Genomic DNA, 23,492 nt, shown 5'->3' with positions numbered 1-23,492 from the left:
AAGACAGTGTGAGTTTCATCTTTCAGGCAAAAGGTTCTGCTGAGGACTTGGCCTGATACTTTTTCATAGGAAATAGACCTCTAGAGAAATCTGTACCAAAGAGCCAATCTTATTGCCACTTTGCTTCTTAATAGATATACTCTGAGTTTCTGATGATGACACAAGATCTGCTCTGAGCACCAAAGAGCCCAAACCTTGCAGTGATGATCGAGCTGTACCCATCCACCATATCCATATCTCTGTGGAGGAAAGAAGAGAAAGCCAGTGTTAGTTAGCTCTCTGCAGTAATAATAATAATAATAATAGTAATAATTGCAGTTCTTACAAAAATACCTCATTCAGGAGAAACACATGCTCAGCTTTGAGCCAGATTAGTCTCACTGACTTCAGCAGAAGTGCTGAAGTGGAGCTGGACTGGACTAATAGTGTTTGTAGAGCTGGAATTTCAGTTTCCAGTTCAACCATATTTTTAAACAACTGCTTTAAAAATGCTTAAAGTTGCTTAATACATTGAGGTTCTACCTGAAATAATTTTGACACAGAAAATATTAAATTAAGCATCTGTCAATGTGAAAATTGAGCTCACAACTTTGCAATCTGTGATCAGTTAATCATTAGCACAAAGATGCATTGATTCCACTTTTCAGCTTCCATGATTCAGCAGCAGGAGTGAAGGTCAGCCTTTTGTCTATTAATATTTAAACAGGGAAGAGAAGCTTAGATGCTCATTGATTCTTCCAGAGAGATTCAGAATTGTTCATGCAAAAAAGGCAAAACCTGCATAAGGTGCTGACTTCCTTTTACTTTCATAAATTATCAATTAGAAAGGAATGAACTCTTGAAATCTCTGAGTGAAAACAATGCTCAGAATTCTCATTTCTCCTAAAAAGAAATATTTAAAAGGAAACTAAGAGCAGGCATTTGTTTCACTGAAGTGCAAATGATTTGGACACAGTCCTGGATTTCCTGTGATACCTTAATGCCACTGTGAGCTTTCCTAATGTGAGTGTGGGTGTGAAGAGCCAAAGCTTCTGACCTCAGCCAGAGATGCAGCCACTGAGGCTGTGTGCTATGTGTAATTATGCAACTATGTAGGTTTTATTTAGATTTATACATTTATAGGTTTATACACGTATAAAATACTGGCATTTTGAGACAGTTTGAGTGACAACTAATGAGAACTTTAAACTAGATCCATGCTAATTGCAATTGTAAGATGAGCATAAAACAAGTACCTCAAATAGATGCTGAAGGAGCCCATAGGCAATAGAGAAAATCACTTATTTTATTCTTTCTTCCCCTCAGCTGTTAGTTGTAGGTGTTGACAGTCCATATCTGCTTTTTTTCTATGATTTTTTTTATATTTGTGATATTTTTCTAGGCTGTTAAATCAGTATCTTGGCAATAGAATTTTCTAGTTTGAAGGTCCAGCATTTACAAAGCTGGAAACAAGAAAGAGAAATTTAGCACTAATTAAATTTGTGCATGTTAAGATGCCTTATTGGTTTTCCTTGCATGAAATGGAGAGATCTGTGTTAATGGCTTGAATTTGCAGAGGACTCCAGGGAATTCTGAGAGTTGTTTTCTACTCTGAGCCCATTAATAAACCATTGAATTGCTCAGAACAGAGGAAAAAAAAACCTAGCAGGTGGAAATTAAATTTTAAAAATTTGGTATTTGTCTCTTTACCTCTGTTTAAAGAAATGCACTGCTGACCCACAGTGTTTAACATTAGTGAATTTAGTCTGGATGTACATATCTGAACATCAAGGAATTCTCAGGGCCATTTTATCTCAGTGGATTTATTGTCCTTTTAAAGAACTTATAGACAAAAATATTTAGTTTTTAAAAAAACACCATATAACATCAGAACAAAGGAATTCTATAGGCATTTTTATGAATTTATTGCACAAAGACAACAAAATCTGAAACATGCAAAAGTAACCTGTCTTTGTAGTCTGGATATTTAAACTCCCATTTAGAACAGACATAATTTTTCTAAAAGTATCTGTATCCTCACCTACATTATCCAGTGCATGTGGTTTTCATCATGAGCTGTTATTATTACAAATAGGAGGTACAAATAGACATTTATAAAACTTCCTAGCTAAACAAGGAAACAAACATTCCTTTCCAGGAGGTTTTGTGCATAATGATGTTATTTTTCAGACTAATGAAGAAATAATCCTGTGTATGTTTTTAATGCCAGGTTTTCTCATGACTTTTTTTCCTAATGTGCTGTTTACATTTCCCAGCTGCTCTGTCTCTAATATTGACTGAAACTGGACTGCTTAAATCACAGAAATGCAGAGCTAATAGATATGAAGCCCTTTCAGATTGATTACATTAAATCCTAAATGACATTTTTCATTCTAAAATACATTTCACAGAATCATGGAAAATATTGTGGATAAAAAAAAAATTATGTCAATGAATAACAATAACAACAACAGCAATAATAAGTTAACAGAAATTCACTTATAGCTTCAGGGTTCTGACAACTGAGATTATCTATTTTAAATACAATGCTACTTCTTTCCAGTAACTGAAAAAATAACAGATACTAGTAAAATTATCACCATCAATTAGCTGTTCTTAGAGTGACCCCACTCCCATTGAAGTTAATGATTTCATGCCTGTGGGTATAATGATGTGAATGAATTTGTCTTAGTTAACATTAATTTTGTCTAATATTTGATTATTTATTTTATTTAAAACAAAAGTGAATACCATTTAGGAATGGAACAGAACAGCTCTACTTTTATCCAGAAAGTGGAATTTATATTATCATCCAAAAATTTTGGGTCTCAAAAAACTCAAGGAAAACTTTAGGAATTCGTTCAGAATAAATTAAAAGTGGGGAAGAGAGCCCAGTTTTATAACTCCTTATGACTGGACTCTTGCTTTTCAAAGCAGTGCAATACAAATATTTTACAGTTGGAAAAAAAATCCCAAATTAGACAAAAAACTAGAGATATTTACCACAGAATCCTTAACTCATTTTTCTTTGAAAAACCACATTGGTAGAAATGGTTGCTGATAACATAAAGCACTGAATGTCTAAAATCTTATTACCTTTTTTAGGTCGGGCCATTCCTTAGGCAGAATGTGGCTATGAATATCAATTTTCATTTTTGAAGAGGAGAAACACTCCTTCAGTGCTAATGTTTTCTGTGTCAGTGCTGCTATTCCTCCAGTCCCTGGGTCACAGGTTATTCCCTTTGGCTGCTCTCCAGATCCACCTGCTGTCCTATCAGGAGAACGGGGTACAGTGGCCAACCAGGGAGCCTAATTCCAGAGGAGTGGCTCTCCAAAAGAACAATTTCAAGCAGAAAGTCCCTGTTAATGCATAAACTGCAGCTGACTGAGGGCAAAGGGAAAATACTTGTTTATATTGGCAATATGAAGGGATTTATTTTACACAGAATCTAAAATGTCAAAAAATAATTCAATAAAATTGAGTTAGAATAAATGTATTAAGCATGCTGACTTGAATTTCCTCCTTTCTCCCTCTTAGGTTGTGAAATAATTTGTAGAGGGCATATAATATACCCTTGGCAGAGTCACACATCCTCATCTGTTCTCATTTTTTCTCTTGCAGTTTCTTTGAAGTTATATTAAGTCCCCTCCAAAATACTGAATTTTAGCCAAATCTATGCTCTGCATTTTATATTCCCCCTCCTCATCATTGGTTCACTCAGGATATTTACACAAGCTACTGCATAATGGTGCTTACAGCCTCTCAAGATGCCTCAATTATACAGTAAAACATAGATCTATTTCAAATATAACAGCTTCTGCAGCCTAAGTTAAGCTTAACTGAAGCTATTTCAGATTTCCTGTGAAACTACATCTCATCTTTTGCCCTTTGCTCAATTTAGAATTACACTTTGCTTAAGATACCCTTGCTCTTTATTTGTGCTATATTTTTGGCTGTAATTTATTCCCCCTGTAGTTTTATTTCAGTATATGTTACTCACACAACATCCTCTTGTGTTTGTTAACCATTCCCTGATTAGTTTTTTTAGTGAAAAATTTTTTTTCCCAAACCCAAATGCTGTTGGGAATCTTGCAGCTTGAAATCAAGCATCTTGAAAAATAAGTGGCCCATTTGGTTTTATCCTTTTCCTGACTTTCCTATTTCATTTGGGCTTGAAAAAACCCTCCAGACTTGTATTTTCCTACATGTTCACTCATTAAACAAGTCTGTTTTGGATTTGGTCAGATACCTTTCTTGGGAGTTATTTTTCATGTCAGCTGCTCGTGACAGGGTTGGTTGGTTGATCTTGTACTTCTCTGCAGTGAGAGGTCACTGAAGACTGAGTGTTCCAAAGAAATAGAAAACAGCAGTTTTGGAAAAGTATTCCCTAAATAAAGCAAGACAGAACAATTTACTTTAACAGATCAAAACTCTGGGATTGAAAATGGCAATTATTTCCATCTCAAAATCAATCTCTTCATGGCCAGGCTGCCAGGTTAAGCAGCAAATTTGCTCTCCTGCTCCCAGATGTGACAGCCACGCTGTGTGGCACTGCAGTGTCAGCCTGTTGACAGCAGTGCTCCTGCATGGACTACAGCTGACAGAAGAAAGAAGTATTGATTCAGCTCTGGGAGAGCTGCATCATGAATGCACAGATGGGAGGCAAACACTTGAGTCCTCCAATGAAGAGATGTCTGGAAGACAGTTCCCTAGTTAAGCACAGAAAGCAGAGTGAAGTGAGGGAGAGGGGCAGGGAGAGATCTGTGCACCTGAGTAGTCTGAGACACCAAGAGTCTTCAGTACCAAAGCTGCAGGATTCCATGCAGAGCTCAGCTGCATTTCTTTAACACTGAGCTTAATTTTCCTCAGCTCTAAAAAAAGCTGTAGTTGTTAGTTACTGCTCCCAAGACACAGCTTAGCTTGCAAACACTGTAGTACTCCCACACTGCATTTCATTTGACAAAACACATCATTTGGAAACCACACCAGTTGAAGGCAAAATGTGTATCCATGTCACTTGATCAAAGGGCAGTGAGACATCTGTCTATATCCAACATAATCCATTGGGTCAGTAGCAGAAAGACCTTCACTGGCTAGGAACAAAAAGCTCTTCAGATACACAGGCACCCAATGTACTCTAAACTGGAAAACATGACTAACAACTCCTCCAAGGACAATCTAGCTATAGACTATTCAGCCAAGACTGCTTTCAGATACACACACACAAGCCTAGCAGATCTGTAGGGTTTTATTTCACTGTAGGGACAAGCACTAATTTGAAAATGGTGTTAATTGTAGGGCATTAAGTGCTCTTTTCTGAACCTATATATCTGCTTTTCTAAAACAAGTGAAGAATCTGAGATTTGGAGTCTTCAGGATGGAAACTGGGTGTTGTGTTCTGGTCTTTGCTTATCAGGGTTAAAAATCCTCGTATCAGTGGGAAAGCCCTGACATCTTCAAAAAAGGCTGCATCAACAAATACTGGTAAGCTCTGCAGAAAGCTCTGCCACATCCATGCTTCCAAGGCAGCCCACTTTCCATTAGGCTAAACAAATACACAGAGAGGCAAATTCAGGATGCTGATCTTAGAAACGACTAAAGTATTTGCACCAGTTTTTTATACCTTCCATTTTGCATGTTCCTCTCTGACACGTTATTGAAAATGCACATTTGATTGGGCAAATGGGCTGTTTTACACATGTGCACAGCTACAGAAAAACAAGTGGAAAACTCTTTGTGTTTAGTAGCTAAGATGAAGTACTTAAAGAATACATTCCTTTCCAAATGAAATAAATGTTGAGCAGCACACTTATATCGGTTGCTTAGCAACAGGTTATCCTTTGGCTGTGCTCGGGACTGCAGGGTCCTTTGAGACTGCCATTACAGACCTGCTTGGAAATGTCAGATTTGGAAAGGATGCAAAAGTCAGTAATTCTGGTTTTTTTTTCCCTGTGGTATCAAATCATTAAACCTCTCCTATTAAATTAGAGTGATCACAGAACTTAAACCTCTTCTGGGACTCTAAAGAACACAGACTTCAGTGGGAGTGGTGTGGTCTGAGTTCTGCAGGGAATAGCAGCAATGGTTATGGTTTCCCTCCTAATGAGGAATAACATTATGCAGTTCCTGTGCAGCACTTCACATGTGTAGCTCCTGAGTGGTATTTTTCACAGGAAAACATTGTTTCACCTAGCAGAGCTACACCAGGAGGACACACCCAGCTACAGCTACACCAGTGAAGTCCTTAACCAAGATATCTCCCAGAGTGTGGGTGGTATTATGATTCCCTGTTCTCCAGGGCAATAAACCAAACACTCCAATGTGACTGCCTAAGCTCCTGGTGGCTCACACAGCCAGCTGGACTGTAATGCCAGGGTTTCCTTGATACACATTTACAGAATGCAACTGAAAAGGCACACACACATCCAATCTACAGCCAGCTAAACCAGCTCGAGGTGGCAGAGTGCAGGTGTACTCATCACTAAATGCTGAAGAACAGTAGATTTTTCACTTTGTTATTAAAAAGCCTTTTTCAGAAACAAACAGCCTCTGTTTAGACAGACATCAGAGCTGCTGCTGCTCTGTACCCTGAGCCCATTTATTCTTGCAGAGAAGTTGGATTTTCAGCTCAGGTGTGATGCTGCTGCCTCTCTGATGCTCCCAAGATCTCAGCTATTAACTCTGCATAGTGAAGCTTCACAGCTGCACAAGCTCAGGGTGATGCTCCCTGCGTGGGCTCTCTATCAGACCTGCCACAGCCTTTTTGTGTCACTAAAATTCGTGGTGTAAAGGTGTCCAAGGTTGCTGACGCCTTTGGCAGCCCTGCACTGCTTTCTGACCACCATCCAACCAGAGTTCTGATGAATCACACAGTGGTGAAAGCAAACAATATCCTCTGCCAAATTCGTGACCATTAACATGTTCTCTGCTGCCCAAGTGAAGCCATTAAAAAATCCTTATTTCTAGAAAATATTACATTGTTGAAATTCAACTTCCATTCTAAAAGAATAGAAGAAAATTGTATGGCTAACCTTCAAATAACATAATTATTTCCTTAATACACTACAACTGCAATTCTGCAATTTACACTTACCATGCATTTATCTTGCATAGAAGTCTTCTATTTCTAAATACTTCTAAAAGTGTTAATTAAATAGATATTTTCTAAAATGCCAGTATGAGAACAATAGAACTTTATTTTTTTCCTTCATGTGTAGACTCAAGCAAAAAAAAAAAACCAAACCAAACAACCCTCTGTTTAAGGATGTACCAGACCAAATGTCACTCCTGTGCAGTGGGAACAACCAGCGAGATACCACCAGCATAAATGTGGGCCAGGAAGAACAGATAGAATGAAACTTACAGGTACCAAAAAGTCATCATTTTGAACTTAATACCCTATGGTAACATCTGAAATAGTTTAAATTATTTGGAAGACTGCTGCCTAAAACAAATAAATAGTAACTCCTGCCCTATGTTTCTCAACAACATTTTTTCCTGGATGCTAGATAGTCAAATCCTCACTTTTCTCTCTTTGCAGAGGCCTCTCTGTGCCATGCTTTGGGCACAACTGAACTTTGGGGACAAGGAAAGTCTTCTCAGAACTTTCACTGCTTCAGAGAGGAAGTGAGTGCCAAAGCAAGGATGTCTCCAGCTCTGCAGATATTTGTGATGTAAATGTTTGGGGTTTTGTGCTGCAGCTGCATTTCTTCATCCATCTGGAGCAGGGAGCCTGGCAGAGGAATTCCTCCACAGAATATTTCTGGAGCCTGCTTCCACTTGCTGAGTCCAGCTACAAACAAGTAGGTACTGCCTTTTCTTTTTTTTCATTCTGACATTAGGAATTTAATCACACCCTCTGAGGATGAGCCACCTTCTTCACAATTACTAAAATAGATCCATGACTTCCTGGCTGTGTTTACATGTGCTTTAATAATTTGCTTGATTTTTTTTTTTTTTTTTTAATTTGCTAAAAAAGATTAAGAAATTGGCACTTTCTTGGTCACAACTACAGCCAGAACTCTATTGCAAACACACCAAAACATCTGTGTTAATTTCTGAGTGTGAAGATCAGAAAAAAATCCTGCTTCTAAATAAGATCTATTTTCCACTTCAGGATATTGGCACTCATCTCCATCTAATGTTTCATGTAAACTTTCTACCAACTGAAAAAAATTACAGATGTTTTAGAAGAACTCTGTGGTAATTAATAATTTCAGATGCAACAGAAAGACCCCTTAAGTCACCAGGAAACCTAGTTGTTACAGAAGAGATCAATCAGGTGGAGATTCAAAAAGTAATTTTGAACCCCTGGAAAGACAGACCCATTTCAATGAGGAATCACAGGTAAACCTTGTGTGGAGTTCAGGATTCAACACCAGAGTGCTGGTTTTGGACAAGGTCTGATGGCCCATGCCAGCTTGGTGAATGGTTGTTTTAAAATCCCTTTTCTCTAGTAATTCAGCTTTTTTAGGATCTGGAAGGAAACACATGCCTCCCAATATCCATTTTTCTGACATACTTGCTTGTCTCTGCTGTATGTTATTGAATAACTGGGAGTACTAAAATCCCTTGGGAACTTGGAGAACAATTATTAGGATCCCAATGTAGAATACATGCTTCAAATACCAGGATTTGAATGTTGATTTTCACTAAGTGTTTACCATTGACCAAATAATAAAGGAAATTTCTGCCACTAAACTTTCCATATGAAAATATTAATTAGCAATAAGATTTCATTCCATTTGTCAAACTCTCAAGTTTGGATCCAAGTAATGAAATATGAGATTAACCAATAAAAAAATTAACAATAATTAATGTCTACTAATTTATATTATTACTAACCAAATAAAAGCTACATTCAATCTCTTCATCTCAAGTGGCAAGAGGAACCCAGCTGCTCTAATTCAGTGGATCTATGCCCTAGGTCATATTTGCAGTTTGTAGGTACTTCAACATTTTGGCTGAAGGCAGCTCTCATGGGGTATTTTTTTATACCAGTGTTACAAAAGGATTGAATCCCATCACCCATCATAGGCAAATACAAACCATACACCCTTTTATGTCAAAGAATACACTGCATTATCTACAGCCCTGCATTCCACAGGACAATTAAAATCATAGTTTTTCGAACCTCAGGGCATAGTGTGAGGGAAATGAAGTTTTAAATAAAGTACAGACAGTTAAACAGCCTGAGTTCATAGCAATCTTTTGGTAAGTTTCTCCAGGTGGAATTAATCTGTCCTCTTCACAAAAGTCAATTTATAAACAAGCACAGGTTCTACTTTGCTATTATGTGTTCCAACAGCATGAGGATTTAAAAGAACTTTTTAGAACTAAGTTAATATTTACTTGATTTCTTGTCCTTGGACACTTTTCCAATATTGTCCCAGGCTTACTGAACTGGTTCATCCAGCTCATATTCTACACTTCTCTTACAGTAAAATGTTGCAATATTGAATTACCCCTTTCTAGTCTGGAGCCTCTTACATGCTACATAAAGAATAACGAAAAAACACAGCTCAGAATACAGAATATAGGGGAGTGTACCCTGGATAACACATATCTGGTCAGTTCTTTTGAAGGTGTTGGACTTCTGCTCCACCTCAGATGGTGCTTCACTGGTCAGGACCTAAGGTTCTAGAAGCCTCACTCTTGAGCACCACATAATTTTGTAAGGGAATTGCTAATAGTTCATCTGGGTGGAGGAAACAGAAGCATCTCTATATTTAAACCTAAAGTGATAAATTATTCTGATTACCTATCCTGAATTAGCTACTAAATTAAAGAAAAAAGCTCATGTGGGACTCTTTATTTAAAAACAATCTTCAGCACTGCAGCTTTACTTAGGACACTTCCTATCACTTCAGCTGAAGCCATACAGCCAGAAAGGAAGCAATCTGCAGCATTAAAGTCACTCTTTAAATGTTAAATGCAGAAATGGTTGGACAAGTTTTATCCTAAAAAGCACATTGCACACATGATCAGATATTGTTGCCATGGCTGACTTCCTTTATTGCTTTGAGTAAATCCATATTTGATGCATTAAGGATGGATTGGGTTGTTGTTAGGTAGAAGTAGGTCAAGTGATTTTTAAGCCACAGTTCTAAGCACAGACTAGCAGCAAATACAATAGATCATTGCCATTTTAAAAATCTTTAGCATGTGCAATTGTAGTCAACCTATAAATTAACTTGCACTTAATGCATAATGGAATCTAGTGGGAAAATCAACAAGTCTAAAGGCAACAAGTCTGATATCCCATGAAACACCAATAATAAGTGTTGAAACCACTGGCCAGTTTTAATACAGAAATAAGTTAAAGCAAAAGAACATCCACAAAAACAAATCTTCACAGATGATCATTAATGTTCCTTCCAACTTAAATTGTTCTGTGACTCCATGAAAACTTAAATGTCTTCCAAATATGTGTTATCCTCAAAGTTAAGATAAGCAAAACAATCTCGATGAACTTCTATTTAAAATGATTATGGGATGTGAAACAGACCTCGGTACCTTCTTGATTTTATTTCCTGATTAAGTTTCATTTAGAAATTGAATTTTTGGTAAACACAATTACACAAACTTCAGACTGATAAAGGAGACAATTCAAAGTTTACTGATACATCAGTCAGAACAATCTGTAGTTCTGGAGAGTTTCACAATTAATGATCTTCATAAGTATGAGATCACTTTTCTGTGCCCGTAAAAAAAAAGGACCAAAATTCAAAGTTATATAAGGTAAAGGCAGCAGGCTTATCATAAAAAGATAGAGTAGAATAAGGGCTTAGATAGACTATCAGATAAATAATGTTCTCAATTGAGAGCCTATATAAAATCAACAGTAAAATGACAGTCCAAGACGAGTGAGTCATCAGTATTTTATCCTTCAGGAAAACATAGCACTTGTTCTTTATTGGTAAATTAACCTGTTCTTGGGCTGGAATTATCACTTTCTCTAAACCTCTGCATATTTTGTGTCAACATGCTTTGATATTACTTTATTTATCATTTACAAGGTAAAACCTTACAGCAGTATAACCCCTGATGTTCATATTGGTTAAACTAAAGAACTTTGGCCCTGAAGGAGCCTGTGGAGATCATTTAGACCAACTCTTTTCTCTGGGAAGGACCATAAGCACCATTATCCCAGGTCAGCTGTGGTTACCTGTGGCTTTTGTGATAGCTGAACTTAGAAATCCTTCCACCACCTCTCTTCTGGAGGTGCACCAATATCATAGTGAAGAATATTTTCCTAATGTCCCATCTGAACCTCTCATGATACAGTTTGTGACTGGCTCAAGCCATTCATTCTCATTCTCCCTCTTCAGTTTTGAAAAGGAAAGAAGAACAAGCAATTCTACAGTAGCAGTAAAAAGAGACAGCAGAATAATGGAGAAAAAAATTATCTTATGTGCATGAACTGTGTCCCCCTCAAATTCTCAGCCTGCAAGTAAGGCTGAAATGAGTAAGCCAAGAAACAGCTATCAAGAGCAAAGAGAAGTGAAAGTTAAGAAACAGGAAACAAAAAGCCAGATCTATCTTATAGCTAAGTAACAACCACACCCAAAGACTAATAATCTCTTAAAGTATTGTCTGGTGCAAGAAGTGTGCTCAGCTGCTCCAAGAGCAGAAACTGGGCTCCTCTTGTGCATGAAATGTGCAGTGGGTCTGTAAGAGTATTTTGAGGCTGTGACTGCCACAGTGAGACCTTTATCTGCTTCATATCTGTGTTATAATATTTGTCCACTTTTTAAATGAAAAAACACATCACCTTGCCTCCATTAGCTGAATTTCAAATTTTAAAGGAACAAACTTTTTTTCTTGTGACACACACAAAAAATCCTGTCTGACCCAAATATGGCTTGTAGTTGACTCAACCTGAAAAGTCACTTTGTGATGCACTTCCTGCCAATAAATTATACATTGGTATCCTAAATGTGACAAAACCCAGATATGCAAAATAAAGATACTTTGGTACAAAGATAAAGAAAAGCCTGTGGACAGGTTTTTAATTTTAAAAAAAGTGAAGCAAGCAGGTACTTTTAGATATGCAAACCCAGAAGTCAGGAAGTCTGTACACCTAGCTACAATTTCTGAGCATATTATTCGTAAATTAATTAAACCAGTTGGTTTAATCAAACTTAATATTTTTATTTAGATATAGTGTCTCTGTTTGCCTAAGTATATAACTACAATCAATTTGTATAGTCCAGTATCAGCTATGTTAGTCAGTGGATAGATAAAAAAGTAATCAAACTATATAATTTCTGTCAGTAAAATACTACCTCTTAAAATACACATTTTATAATAGAAGAATGTGAAAACTAAATGAAACTTCTGTGGCTGTCCCTGCACTCCAATACCAAGAATATCAGTGGTCTTCATGATGGAGAGGGAGCTCTGTGCATTACTCTGTGACTGCCTGTCCCTTGATAACTTTTAGGCATCATCAAAAGCTTTAGGCAGAATCTGAAAGAGGCAGAAATTGACTTTTATCATAGTCTGATTAAATTATATGACTGACATTGTCATCTTTCTTTTTGATTACAGGACAGTTTTATTGCAGCAGAGCTTCAAAATTTCACTGACATTTTGAGCTTCAAACTTCAATTGAATTTAAATTTCAGTTTTACTGGTTGTTTAAGAAGGCACTTGTAGGTGAAGTGGATTTAACACTCTTCATTCTACAGAGAAGTTCTTCAATTTCCTGAAGATGCTCCTCTCCCTTGTAAAATTGGCAAATGCTAACAGGCATGCACAACTCTATCACTGTTAATATAACATAAATTTTTTAGTGGGATCATTAGCCATCTACTTTATCCATCTTCCATAAATCTAGATCTGACAGTGTTTGCTATGCATAGACAAATGTCAATATTCACATTGTATTTCCCCATGCAAGACCAAATAGAGATCCATTGCTTTTCCTACTGCTGCACACAGAGAAAGGCCTGACATTTGGGTTCAAATTTTGGGGTTGAATTCCACTAAAAAACAGCCCCCATTTCTTATTACAAGAAGAATGACAAGAATCATGTGATTCACTCTTCAGGAGGATGAGAAAAAATCAATATATCATGAGAAAAAAGAATGCAGAAATCTATTATAACTCTCTGTATGTGCTTGCCAATATTTTTGCCTCTTCTAAAATATTAGTATCTAGAGAATATAGTTATTTTACCTACAGCATCTCCATTAAAATTAAGTATTCAAATCCAAATTGTACGTCAGGACTCAGGAAACGAGTTTTATTTCCTCCAGAAAAAAAAAAAAAAAAGGCAGAAATTTGATGTCTATCAAGACCTAGCAGAGTTTGATTTAAAATGTCAAACATCTGCTTGAGAAGGTGTAAAAAAACCCCCAAAACTGGCACACAGACAAATGTGTTTGGTTTCCTGGCTAAGAAGAACATGTTTTACAAAATACTCATTTTTGCAATGGTTTTCAGGCTTTTCCCAAACACTCCATAGTTAACCTTGCTAAATACTCAGGTGGGAATGTGCAGAACCCTAGCAACAATTCATTTGGCATCAGAAAAGGATAAAACACTCTTCAATCAATTGCAAAAATATTATCATCTCATAGAGTTTATCAAACAACTTACAGCAAAAGTGAGCTGTGGAGCATTTACTCAGAGAAGAGGAGAAGCAATCTAAGCATTATTGAGAGGAATAGAAAGGTAATTCCCTCACAAACTCACACAGGGTCTGTTGATAAAATACAGCAAGAAAAAAAAAGTTGTGTTGCTGATGATACAAGGAATAACATATCAAACCAAATCACAAATTAGAGCTTAAAATATGAGAAAAGTTGTGAGTTGAGCACTGTTCCTCATAAAAACTATTTCATGTCTTTTCTGACACAGGCAAATCCTATAAAGAAAGAGGATTTCCCATTACCTTCAAAGTAGGGATTACTACTGTTATTTATTTTTCCTTTTTTCAAATGCATAGGGTAAAATTTAGAAACTATAAATATTTCATACATGCATAGGGGGAGTCTGAGGATGAAGTGAATATGTATCTACCTTTTTATGCAGCCTTTTTAATAAAACCTGGGTCTGGCATGGTGGGAAAAGGGCTTGGTAAACGGGGGAATGGAATTAGCAAGAGGAAAAGTGACTCAATCTATATTTGATAAAAAGAATGTTGTGTGATTACTGTAGTTCACTTATCTTGCATTTAATCATATGAACTTAATGGAAAATTGTGTATAAATTTTTAAAATAAATGTGAGAAAACTTGCAGTTATGCAAATATGTAGGAATTGTCTGGTTGTTAAGATGCTTTAGGATGGGAATTATCATCAAGTAATTATAAGCAATTGGATAAGTTTATTACAAAATTATATAATTTTGCTTCCTAGGAATTTCCTAGCTTTTTTTTTTCTTTTCTTTGATGCAAAAACAAAATATCAGCTCTTTAAAGTCACATCATCCACTAGGGTATGGTTAGAGTCTCATTGGAAATAAGATCTCTACATAGTGTGGAAAAAGTGAAAAAGAGGAGGATTATGACTTAAATAACAGGTTGCCTTCCTCTTGAAAATGAATTTTCCCTTCCATTTCCCTTCAATACTTGTGAGTATTGACAATAAAACCACTGTCAAATAAGCCAGTTTTATTCAGTTACACAAAACCTGGAAATGAGATGTCACAGAGGTATAAAGAAACAACATTGTGTGGAATTGACACATTTAGTCTTGCTTAACTGTAAAAGATTTCTCTGAACAAAATTGTCAGATTATTTTTTATGGTTTCCCATATTTACACAGCAGTTTTATCTTGAATTAAGAACAACTCTTAAAACAGTTGGAAAATGCTCACTGTAAAGAATCTTTTCCAAGATTTTCTGCTCATTTTCAGATGACATATTTTGCAGCCTGTTTTTATTCCTCCTTTGTTTCTACCATGGAATCTATCAATGCTTGTGGCTCATGCTGGCTGTGGCATTTTTTGCAAATATGATCCTGCAACAATATTGTGTAGGGAAAGGGTAGGTGCTTATGTGAGGTGTCATCAATTACTTACCAAGGTCACTGCATGCTGTATTCTCTGGGAATTATATTACGAGCACTCTTCATACCCTGAAGGAAAAGGTACTGAATTATCATATTCTTTTTCCAAAACAACATTCTGATTACTTTTGACCCAAGTTAATATTCAGTCTAAAAATGCCAAGAAAAGAGACAATTTCAATTTAAGCTCTATTTAACCCAATGCAAGAGAAAAACACTAAACCACCGACATACACTGGATAGTTTAAAAATTAATGTTGTGTTGTGTACTAACATCAACATTATTTTTTGTTTCAAATTAAAAAAAAAACAAGCTAAACAATACTAGGCTGACAGGTATCTAGACCAAGTTAAAAGGACCTGGCATTCTCATCCTATCAACCACTGAAAATGCTGTGGGGCTACAGGTGAGCTACAGCACAAGAGCGAGATTTGTGTCTGCCTCTGCCTGCATGCCACCAAATAAACTAGCAAACAAGCAAGCAAACAGTTTAAAAACATCCTACAGCATGTAGACTAACTTGTTTCTAGGAGAAAATTATTTGTTTGTAGGAGAAAAGAAAACCATGGCAGCCAATGTCACACAGGATGGTTGAGGGACTGTTAAAAGTAATGACTAGGTTTGTGAAAAAGATGTGAAATACAATATCTAGAGGTTTTTATCACTAAAGAGACATAATTAATCTAGTCATTAGAGAAGGACATGTCTAAATGATCCCAAGTATTTTATCACCTCATCCACAGACAGACATGAATAGGGATCTGTAGTGCAAAACTGCCTATGGAAGGTGTTGCCTTTTGGAATATCAGGATAACTCAGTTTCAGACTTTGGTTCTAGAGGAATGACACTGAAGATGAGCTGTAGTTATGATCTTCATGGGACTGATGGCTACCTGTGCCTTTAGAACTGGATTGGTACTTGGTTTTGTTTGAGATATGTCCCCTGCAGAACTGCTCCTGCTGTAGGGCCATGAAAGGCATCTTGATCAAGTAAGAAGTGACCATTTTTTTTAGTCTTTTAGCCATGAGATATCTGATAGACCAAACTAATAAACCATCCTAGCTGACATTTGCACTTCCTGATACTGCAACACGATGCCACTGACAAATACAGGATTTTGTTGCCTAAAGGGGCCGTTTTGTGTTTATTATATGTGTGAAATGCAACTCAGCAAACAAAAAGGTGTATGGCATTAACTTTCTCTTATGCCTTTAAGCATAGTAAAAAATAATCACCAGGTCAGCTGAGCAGCTCTTTCCAAATCTGCAAGAGTGCTCTTAATTTAAGTGCTGCACTTAAGATGTTGGTCCATATGGAACTTGGACGAATTAATATCAATGAAACCAAGAAAAATTCCTTCTCAGGAGCCTTTGAGTGCACTTTTAGTGCACTGTGTTCTAATTCAAGTGAAAATATTCCAGTCAGTTGTGCAGAAATAAATGGAAGGAAGGAAGGAAGGAAGGAAGGAAGGAAGGAAGGAAGGAAGGAAGGAAGGAAGGAAGGAAGGAAGGAAGGAAGGAAGGAAGGAAGGAAGGAAGGAAGGAAGGAAGGAAGGAAGGAAGGAAGGAAGGAAGGAAGGAAGGAAGGAAGGAAGGAAGGAAGGACGGAAGGAAGGAAGGAAGGAAGGAAGGAAGGAAGGAAGGAAGGAAGGAAGGAAGGAAGGAAGGAAGGAAGGAAGGAAGGAAGGAAGGAAGGAAGGAAGGAAGGAAGGAAGGAAGGAAGGAAGGAATAAGAACCATAACAAAAGCAGACCACAGACAATACAGATAAGGAAGTAGAAGTTCTTTGTGTTGTTACTGTTTGCTGTGATGCATTTCCATCTCATCTGAAATCTCCTTTCTCTGGAAGTCAAAATATTATGGAAATTACAGACAGCTCCAGCTGGGAACAAAGTGTGTATTAATCTTGCAGCAGCTGCAGAAAATAGGATGGTGTCAGTCTAGTTAGACTAAATCCAGAGACTTGCCCTTATTTAATTTTTTAAAAAGATTTTGGCTTTCCATTACTCCCATCCAACAAAGGGAGGTTTGAGAAGCGAAAAAATAAAATAGTGTATTAATATGGTTATTAGAGTGAGGCTTCTTATCTTCATTGACTTTGCCTAAAGGTTTCATACACAAGAAGTCAAAAAGGGTTGGAAAACAGGAACCATACCTTTAAAAATCTAGCTCTATGTCTTTATCCAATGGAATACACTTTGTGTGAATGTCATGAGAAATAAGAGGCAATGCTGAAAAGCAGCTTCCAGCAGCTATGATATGACAGTTTTTCTCCTTCTTAGTAGCCAGTTTGTATAGACAATGGTGTGATCTGAAAGGCCCTTCATTCTGGATCTGCCTAATGTTTTGAATTTATATTTGCTAAATGCAGTGTCTGACCCCTCTCATGTGAGGCTGTGTTTGAAAGCACTGAAGAGAGTGCTTTAAAAGAAACTATAATACTCTTTGCAGGCCTCATATTCTTTGCTATAGCCTGAACACTATAGCAATTATACAATTACAGGCAGCTCCAGTCCCTGCCAGACACAGTTTTATGTAAGAACAGCAATTGAGGGCAACTGAAAAAAGGAGAAAGAAACACATTAAAGTTTAAAACTTGTGCTTTGGTGTTCTTAATTCCTATTTCTCTCTTATTCATTTGGAAACCTGCCCCTTTGACCTCCTTTTAAATAAATGGAATTAGGAATCTCCAGGCACTTTTCTCTTAGTTTGATTTCTGGAAGTTATAAGAGTACCAAAATAGCTTGGAGAGACAAAGAGAAAGGAGGTAGTGTTCAAGGAGAGTCACTGGCCAGTTTCTCATTTATGCAAGGAATAAGGAAGTTCTTACTGAAATGGATCAGATATGGATTTATCTCCATGGAAGAGGAAGGATCCTGCAATAACTGCATTAGGGAGCATTGTATCTGTTGCAGCAATGTCAAGGGACTCTTCATGGTTTGTCCTGATGGGGATGGTGGCACCAGAGGTTTCTGTGTCCCTGCAAGGTCCCAAAGACCAGTGGGTCTCCATTGCTTGTCTCTGACCAGGTTACAAAACTGGTTTTCCTCATTTAAGGATTCTCACTTTACAGATACATTTGAAGTGAAAGAGACACATCACAATCTATTTTTATGGTAAGCAACAAAAGGTGAGCCTTTTCTTCTTTTCATTCACCTCTCACGTGCACACATCCATCTGCTCTAGCATCTTGCAGGTTCAAAGTAACCAGAGCTTTATAGAGTCCTCAAAGAAAAAAATCTTTTTTTTTAAATGCAGTTTTCAACCCCTCCCAAAGTAGCCTGAACCTCAAAATAGTTCCCTCCAAAGAACTCACCTGTGTTAACTTATGAGAACAAAACTCTTTTGACATTAACATCAAATAGGCATGTTGTAATTTACTATCCATTCATGAGGAAAAAGCAAGAAATTTTGGTGTTGCTTATACTCATACTAATGCTGATCCAACTACAAGAGCAAGAGCTCTGGGATCACAAAGCAGGGTAGGATAGCTAGGGGTGAAGGTGGAATTTAGGTGAGAGGCATGGAGGTTTCAAAAATATCTCATGAAATAGGTATGGTATACTAAACACAAAGAAATCATAAGATTAGGTAAAAACACCAATCCTTCACATTACAAGAGCCATCTCCATTTCACAAGATTGACAAAATGCCAATCTGTTTGTAAACTAGTATTTTATGTCGCTTAACATTTACTTATATTTGACTCATACTTTTTCAAATAATTAATGATTTAAAATTCAGATGAAATGATTTTTGAAGGTTAATATACAGTTTTAAGAGGCATCTTTAAAAATTAAGACATTTTTGGCAATAATGTTGCACCGACCATTTTTAGACAGGTATTACTACAAGGCTGACATCAGCAAGATTCTGACAGTTCCTAAAATCATGTCCCTATGTTGGCATAAATATTAATTTCCTCCTGGCCTTTGTATAATCCCCAAATTCACTGATTTCTCAAACGAGAATGGCAACCTGATGTTCCTACAACTTAAACGGGGATTGCATCCTTATGCATCACTAAAGGGCCAGGGCTGCAATGTTTAGTTGTCTTTTGATATTTTCCTGGACAAATTCTTCAACTCAAAGCATGATGCAGCTTCAAAATATATCTGCATGCTAGCAAGCATTCACTTGGGATACTGTGCTGGCACAAAGAAAGCTTTGTTTATTTGCACCTCTCCATCTATTCATTAGAAACCAGCGAAGACGAAGAAACAAGCAAGGTTTATCGGTAAAACTCTGTATTTTTAAAACACATTTTTGTGCTCCTGAGGTTTTAATTTTTTTCCCTATGTTCTTCTGCAGCCCTAGGAAAGGCAGGGGAGCAATGTGAAGGGCGGAAAGTGCTTGCTGTATGCTCGAGGGCAGTTTGAAGGCAACTCCGAGTGCGGCAAAGGTCAGTGCCCGGGTCTGAGGGGTGCCCGTGTGAGGCGATTCTGCTCTGACCGCGGAAAAGGGATGGCAGCTGCAGAATGGGCGAACCCCCAGCAAAGGGGAGCTGTGTCTTTACCTGTGTGAGGGGAGGCGAGGCGGACGAGGCCTCGCTGCAGGGCCGGAGCCCTGAGGAGCGGCGGGAGGGCCTTGGACAGTCCCGGACAGCTCTTCCCCCTGAGGCTCGGCTCCGGGAGGAGCGGGAGGAGCAGGAGGAGGAGGCAGAGCCCGCGGAGGAGCTGCGGAGGCTCCGCTCGCTGAGGCGCTCCCGCCGGCGGGAGCTCGGCGGGGCGGGGAGGGGAGGGCAGCGCCGGGAGGCGGCACCGCCAGGGCTGCCCCTGCCCCTCTCCGCCGCGGGCAGTGATGAGGCGGCCGCGGGCAGCGCCTGGCGCCGCGCACCCGGAGTTTGTGCGCTGCCCGTCCTCGTCTCCCTGATGCTCTGAGCCGGAGTCTCCTCCTCTCCCCGGGCTCGCACCCGGGCTGGATGCTCCGCTCGCTCCTCGCTTCCCTGCCACAGCCGCCGGCCGCTTCCCGCCGCCCCGCAAGCAATGGAGCCGTCCGCTGCCCCGCCGGACGCCACTCCGGACCCCGCCATCGTGCAGCCCCCCGGGGCCAACCCGCCGGGAGCCCCCCGGGAGCAGCAGCAGCAGCCGCAGGAGCAGCTGCGGATCGGGGAGAGCGGGCAGTTCAGCGAGGGGCTGGAGGACAGAGGTGAGCACCCATCCGTCCGTCCCCTGCCTTCCTGCACGCTACCCTCCGCTGTGGCCAGCACCACACCTCCCCTGCATCCCGAGCTCCTGGTACCCACCCCGACGGCTCCTCCGACACCCTCTCCGCAACATCCTCCCGCTCGCTGTCCTGGACCCGTACCCTCCCCATGCCGCCCCCTCCCCTCCAGCCCTGGCAGCCGCACTCCGGCTCTTGCCCCCCGAACTCCCCGCTCCAGCCCCGCTCTCCCACCCCTCATCCCGCCGCTGGCAGCCGCTTAACATCCCCCCGCACCGCCCTCGGAGCTCTGCTCCGTTTTAGCTCCCGTGCGAGCGCTCCGCGACAGCTTTGAAGTATTTTTATAAACTCTATTCGTGGCTGTTCCCACCTCGCCCGAGAACTTGCCTGCCGGCGGCGGAGCGGCTGCCGGCGGCACAGGCTCCACAGGCAGCGCCCGGGCGAGGGGCGCCGGGGGCCCGGGGCTCCTGGGGCTGCCGTGGATCCCGGGAGGGCCGGGCACGGCCGGGAAAGCTGAGATGCCCCAGCCGGCGGGTGGCTTTCCTGGGGGTCCGCCCCAGCCAGGCTGGGGGTTGAAATCGGGGCACTTGTCTCACGCCTTGTCTCCCTTCCCCCTGTGCACACAACTCGATTTTTGTTATTTACTGAAATACCTGAGCAGGGACGGAAAGCTGCCTGCTCCCAAACCGGGCTGCGCTTTAATGTGGAGCACATCCATCCCGGACATCTGCTCAGGGCTCACTCACCTGCCGCCCACAAAGGCAGCTGCCATTTTCACCCTCACTCCCCACTGCCCTGTCCGCCACAACGCCTCGGGCTCCTCTAAAAAAAACATTTGTCTCCATCCTTTAATTTCATCTATTGGCTTCCCTTAGCCTCTCTGTTGTTCTTCCTTTTCCATTTTGCTTTCAGCATCCAGGAGTCCCTTTTGTGTTCTTGTCTTCATCCATAACCCCTTTTCATGTAACCCCCTGTCTCCTGTCCTTTGCCCAGCTTCCCGAAGCCTGTGCCTGCTCTCCAATCGTAGACACAAAGTAGAGGCGTGAAGAGCGTTCCCCACCTTCCTGCCAGGTCCCACTCCTGCTGGGGCTGGGGACAGCCCTTGTCCAAGGGTACCCCCATGTCACTGCCAGCGGCTGGACAGACATTGTACCTGCCCGGGGCAATCTGAGCCTTCAGCTCTCTATTACATGAGTGAGGAATTTTGATTAAGGTTCAAACATAGAAGTTTGGTTTTAATTTGTGCCCAGTATGACAGACTTAAAGGTGAAAGCTGTCCCTTTTGGCATTAAGGGTAATTCCGGTGTCTGTTGTACCCAACCTATTTATTTCTGTGAGGGAGATGAAGCTAAAGCTGCTGATTTAATTTTCTTCCTTGCCTCCATGCTCTTTCTATGGCCCTTGCAGTATCTTTCTTTTAGTCTCTCCTGTAGTTACTGGTTCCATCTATACCAGGATAAATCACAGTCATTGTAGAGGGAAATCTGGTATGCTCTTTGCAGGTTGTCCCTGATGCAAATGTTAACAGTCTGTCCTTTTAGATTGTACTTTTTCCTACAATCCTGTCCAATGAATCATACCAGATCCAGTTATAGAGATGATGTTTCCATGTTTGCTAAAAATAAATACTAACCCTAAATTTTGGAACAAGATATTTGCTCTTTAAGAGCCAGATCCAAAAATCAGTGGTAATTTTGTGGATTAAGATCCTTAGGTGAACAGGTTTTTTTATTAGCCTTATTTCTTACACAATTTCTAACTTGACATTTTAAAATGATCCCTTAGCCAAATAGAAAAGTACTTCTGGTAAGTCAGCATATGGTAAAGAATATCCTAGAATCACTTCACAAATATGCCAAGCTTGTGTTCTGCAACTGTTGGGCAGGTTTTTTTCTCCTTCTGATTTTTTTATGGGAAGAAAATCTGTTAATTTGTGAAGATGCTGAAAGATAAACTAAAAATCCAGTGAATTTAATCAGTTCATCGTATTTTCTAAACCTTAAGGATATCCATGTGTTAAATAAATTATTGGCAATAAGATTACTCAGTATGTTAATTTCAGGGCGGAGGAATTTCATTTGTAGATGTTAGCTTTTTTTTTTTTTTTTTTTGTAGCAGTGCAGGTCATATTCAAAGATTAACTTTCATCCTCCTGTGGATGCTCAAAACTTGCTTTTTTACGGTCAATGAAAAAATATGGAGGTTTACCTTGTGAATTTTGTTCTTGTGTGTAAATTAATGAGCTGTTGTTGCTTCTAAATAATTTTTATTCTATGGGCTCGGTATTCACGTGAATGAGTTAGTATTTTTTCTGTGCTGGCCTCAGGACACTCATAAGAATTCTATGATCTTTCTTGGGGGTGAGAATTTTAAATGCAGAAGATGTATTTGAATTATTTCAAGAAGGGAAGGATCACATCGCTGACAGCCAGAATGTGCCAGCCATTTTGAGAGACAGAGAAACACACACACACACACACACACACACAGAAGTGGTTGAGTTTTATAAAGACCACAGCCTCTGTCATACTGGACACGTGCTTGACATGTGAATAGTAATCAGGAGTGCTGCACTAGCTCTGGGGCTTATTATTCATTCCTCTGTTTAATTAGGGTATTGTTTGATTTGTTAGTATCAACTATGTATGTTGGACTTCCCAGGTGATAGTGAGCTGTAGTCATGAATTAAAAGATGTCTTAAAAGAAAGAAACAGGTGAGGATATTGGTCATTCTCATCTGTGTTTATTTGAGGTTTGAAAGATTGAGAGCCAAAATTGGCTGAGAAAACCTTTGTGTTATGTTCCAAAAAGATTTGGGCCATAATTTAAAATCCTTGGTTTGGGGAGGGAACAGGAGGGGTGAATACACAAAATGTGAGATGATGTGTTTTCTCTATGGTTATATTAGTAGAAATCCCTCCTATGTTTCACGATGTGTTGTTAAATTACCTCATAGCAGACAGCAATTAAACTGTACATCGTTATATATAGTAGCAGAAGATAGGCCAAACATTTATGGGGAAAAAAAAATTCTTCACACAAATGAAAGGAGACATGTGAGAAATAGCTGTGCAACACTAACAGTAAAAGACTCTAAGCTTTTGGAGTTGTCATCGATCAGTTTTCTTGTATTAGACAGACAAAGAATGCATGTAATAGGAAATAGGTATAATTTCAGTATAGGGTCTAGTTCATGCAAGTTTGTAGATTCTCTTTGCATTCATAAAAGAGGGAGTGTGTCTCACAAAGTGTGATAATATTTTATATTTTCTAAAAATACATTACAAGCGTGAAATTCTCAGAGTGGCTTTCTGAACTCCCATAAAGAAA

General features: G+C 39.3%; 2 protein-coding genes across 6 annotated transcripts in view; one reads left to right on the top strand and one right to left on the bottom strand.

The window, feature by feature from the left end:
- The window catches only part of ACMSD (aminocarboxymuconate semialdehyde decarboxylase), a 38,921-nt gene extending 19,263 nt beyond the window's left edge, over window positions 1–19,658 (bottom strand). For 2 of the 4 annotated variants that reach the window (XM_079311250.1, XM_079311253.1), the window contains exons 1-3: window positions 19,516–19,658; window positions 15,012–15,067; window positions 195–239 (exon numbers count right to left, since the gene is read on the bottom strand). Coding sequence is in view for 3 of the 4 variants with exons in the window: in XM_079311253.1 (XP_079167379.1) it covers window positions 195–222 (28 nt within the window). In the remaining variant the exon portion in view is untranslated. Of the gene's footprint in view, window positions 1–194; window positions 240–3,075; window positions 3,320–15,011; window positions 15,068–19,515 lie in introns of those variants that run through there. The other 2 variants (XM_079311252.1, XM_079311249.1) reach the window with 2 other exon arrangements.
- A 108-nt stretch (window positions 19,659–19,766) lies between these two features.
- TMEM163 (transmembrane protein 163) overlaps window positions 19,767–23,492 on the top strand; it is an 84,170-nt gene continuing 80,444 nt past the window's right edge. Inside the window, exon 1 of one of the 2 annotated variants that reach the window (XM_079311255.1) lies at window positions 19,767–20,147. In XM_079311255.1, coding sequence (XP_079167381.1) covers window positions 19,985–20,147 — 163 coding nt within the window. In that variant the 5' untranslated portion in view covers window positions 19,767–19,984. The remainder of the gene's footprint in view (window positions 20,148–23,492) is intronic. The other variant, XM_079311254.1, reaches the window with a different exon arrangement.

Source organism: Erithacus rubecula (genome assembly GCF_903797595.1).
Source record: "Erithacus rubecula genome assembly, chromosome: 8".
Classification (NCBI taxonomy): Eukaryota; Metazoa; Chordata; class Aves; order Passeriformes; family Muscicapidae; genus Erithacus; species Erithacus rubecula.
This window is presented reverse-complemented; position numbering and strand designations above follow the sequence as displayed.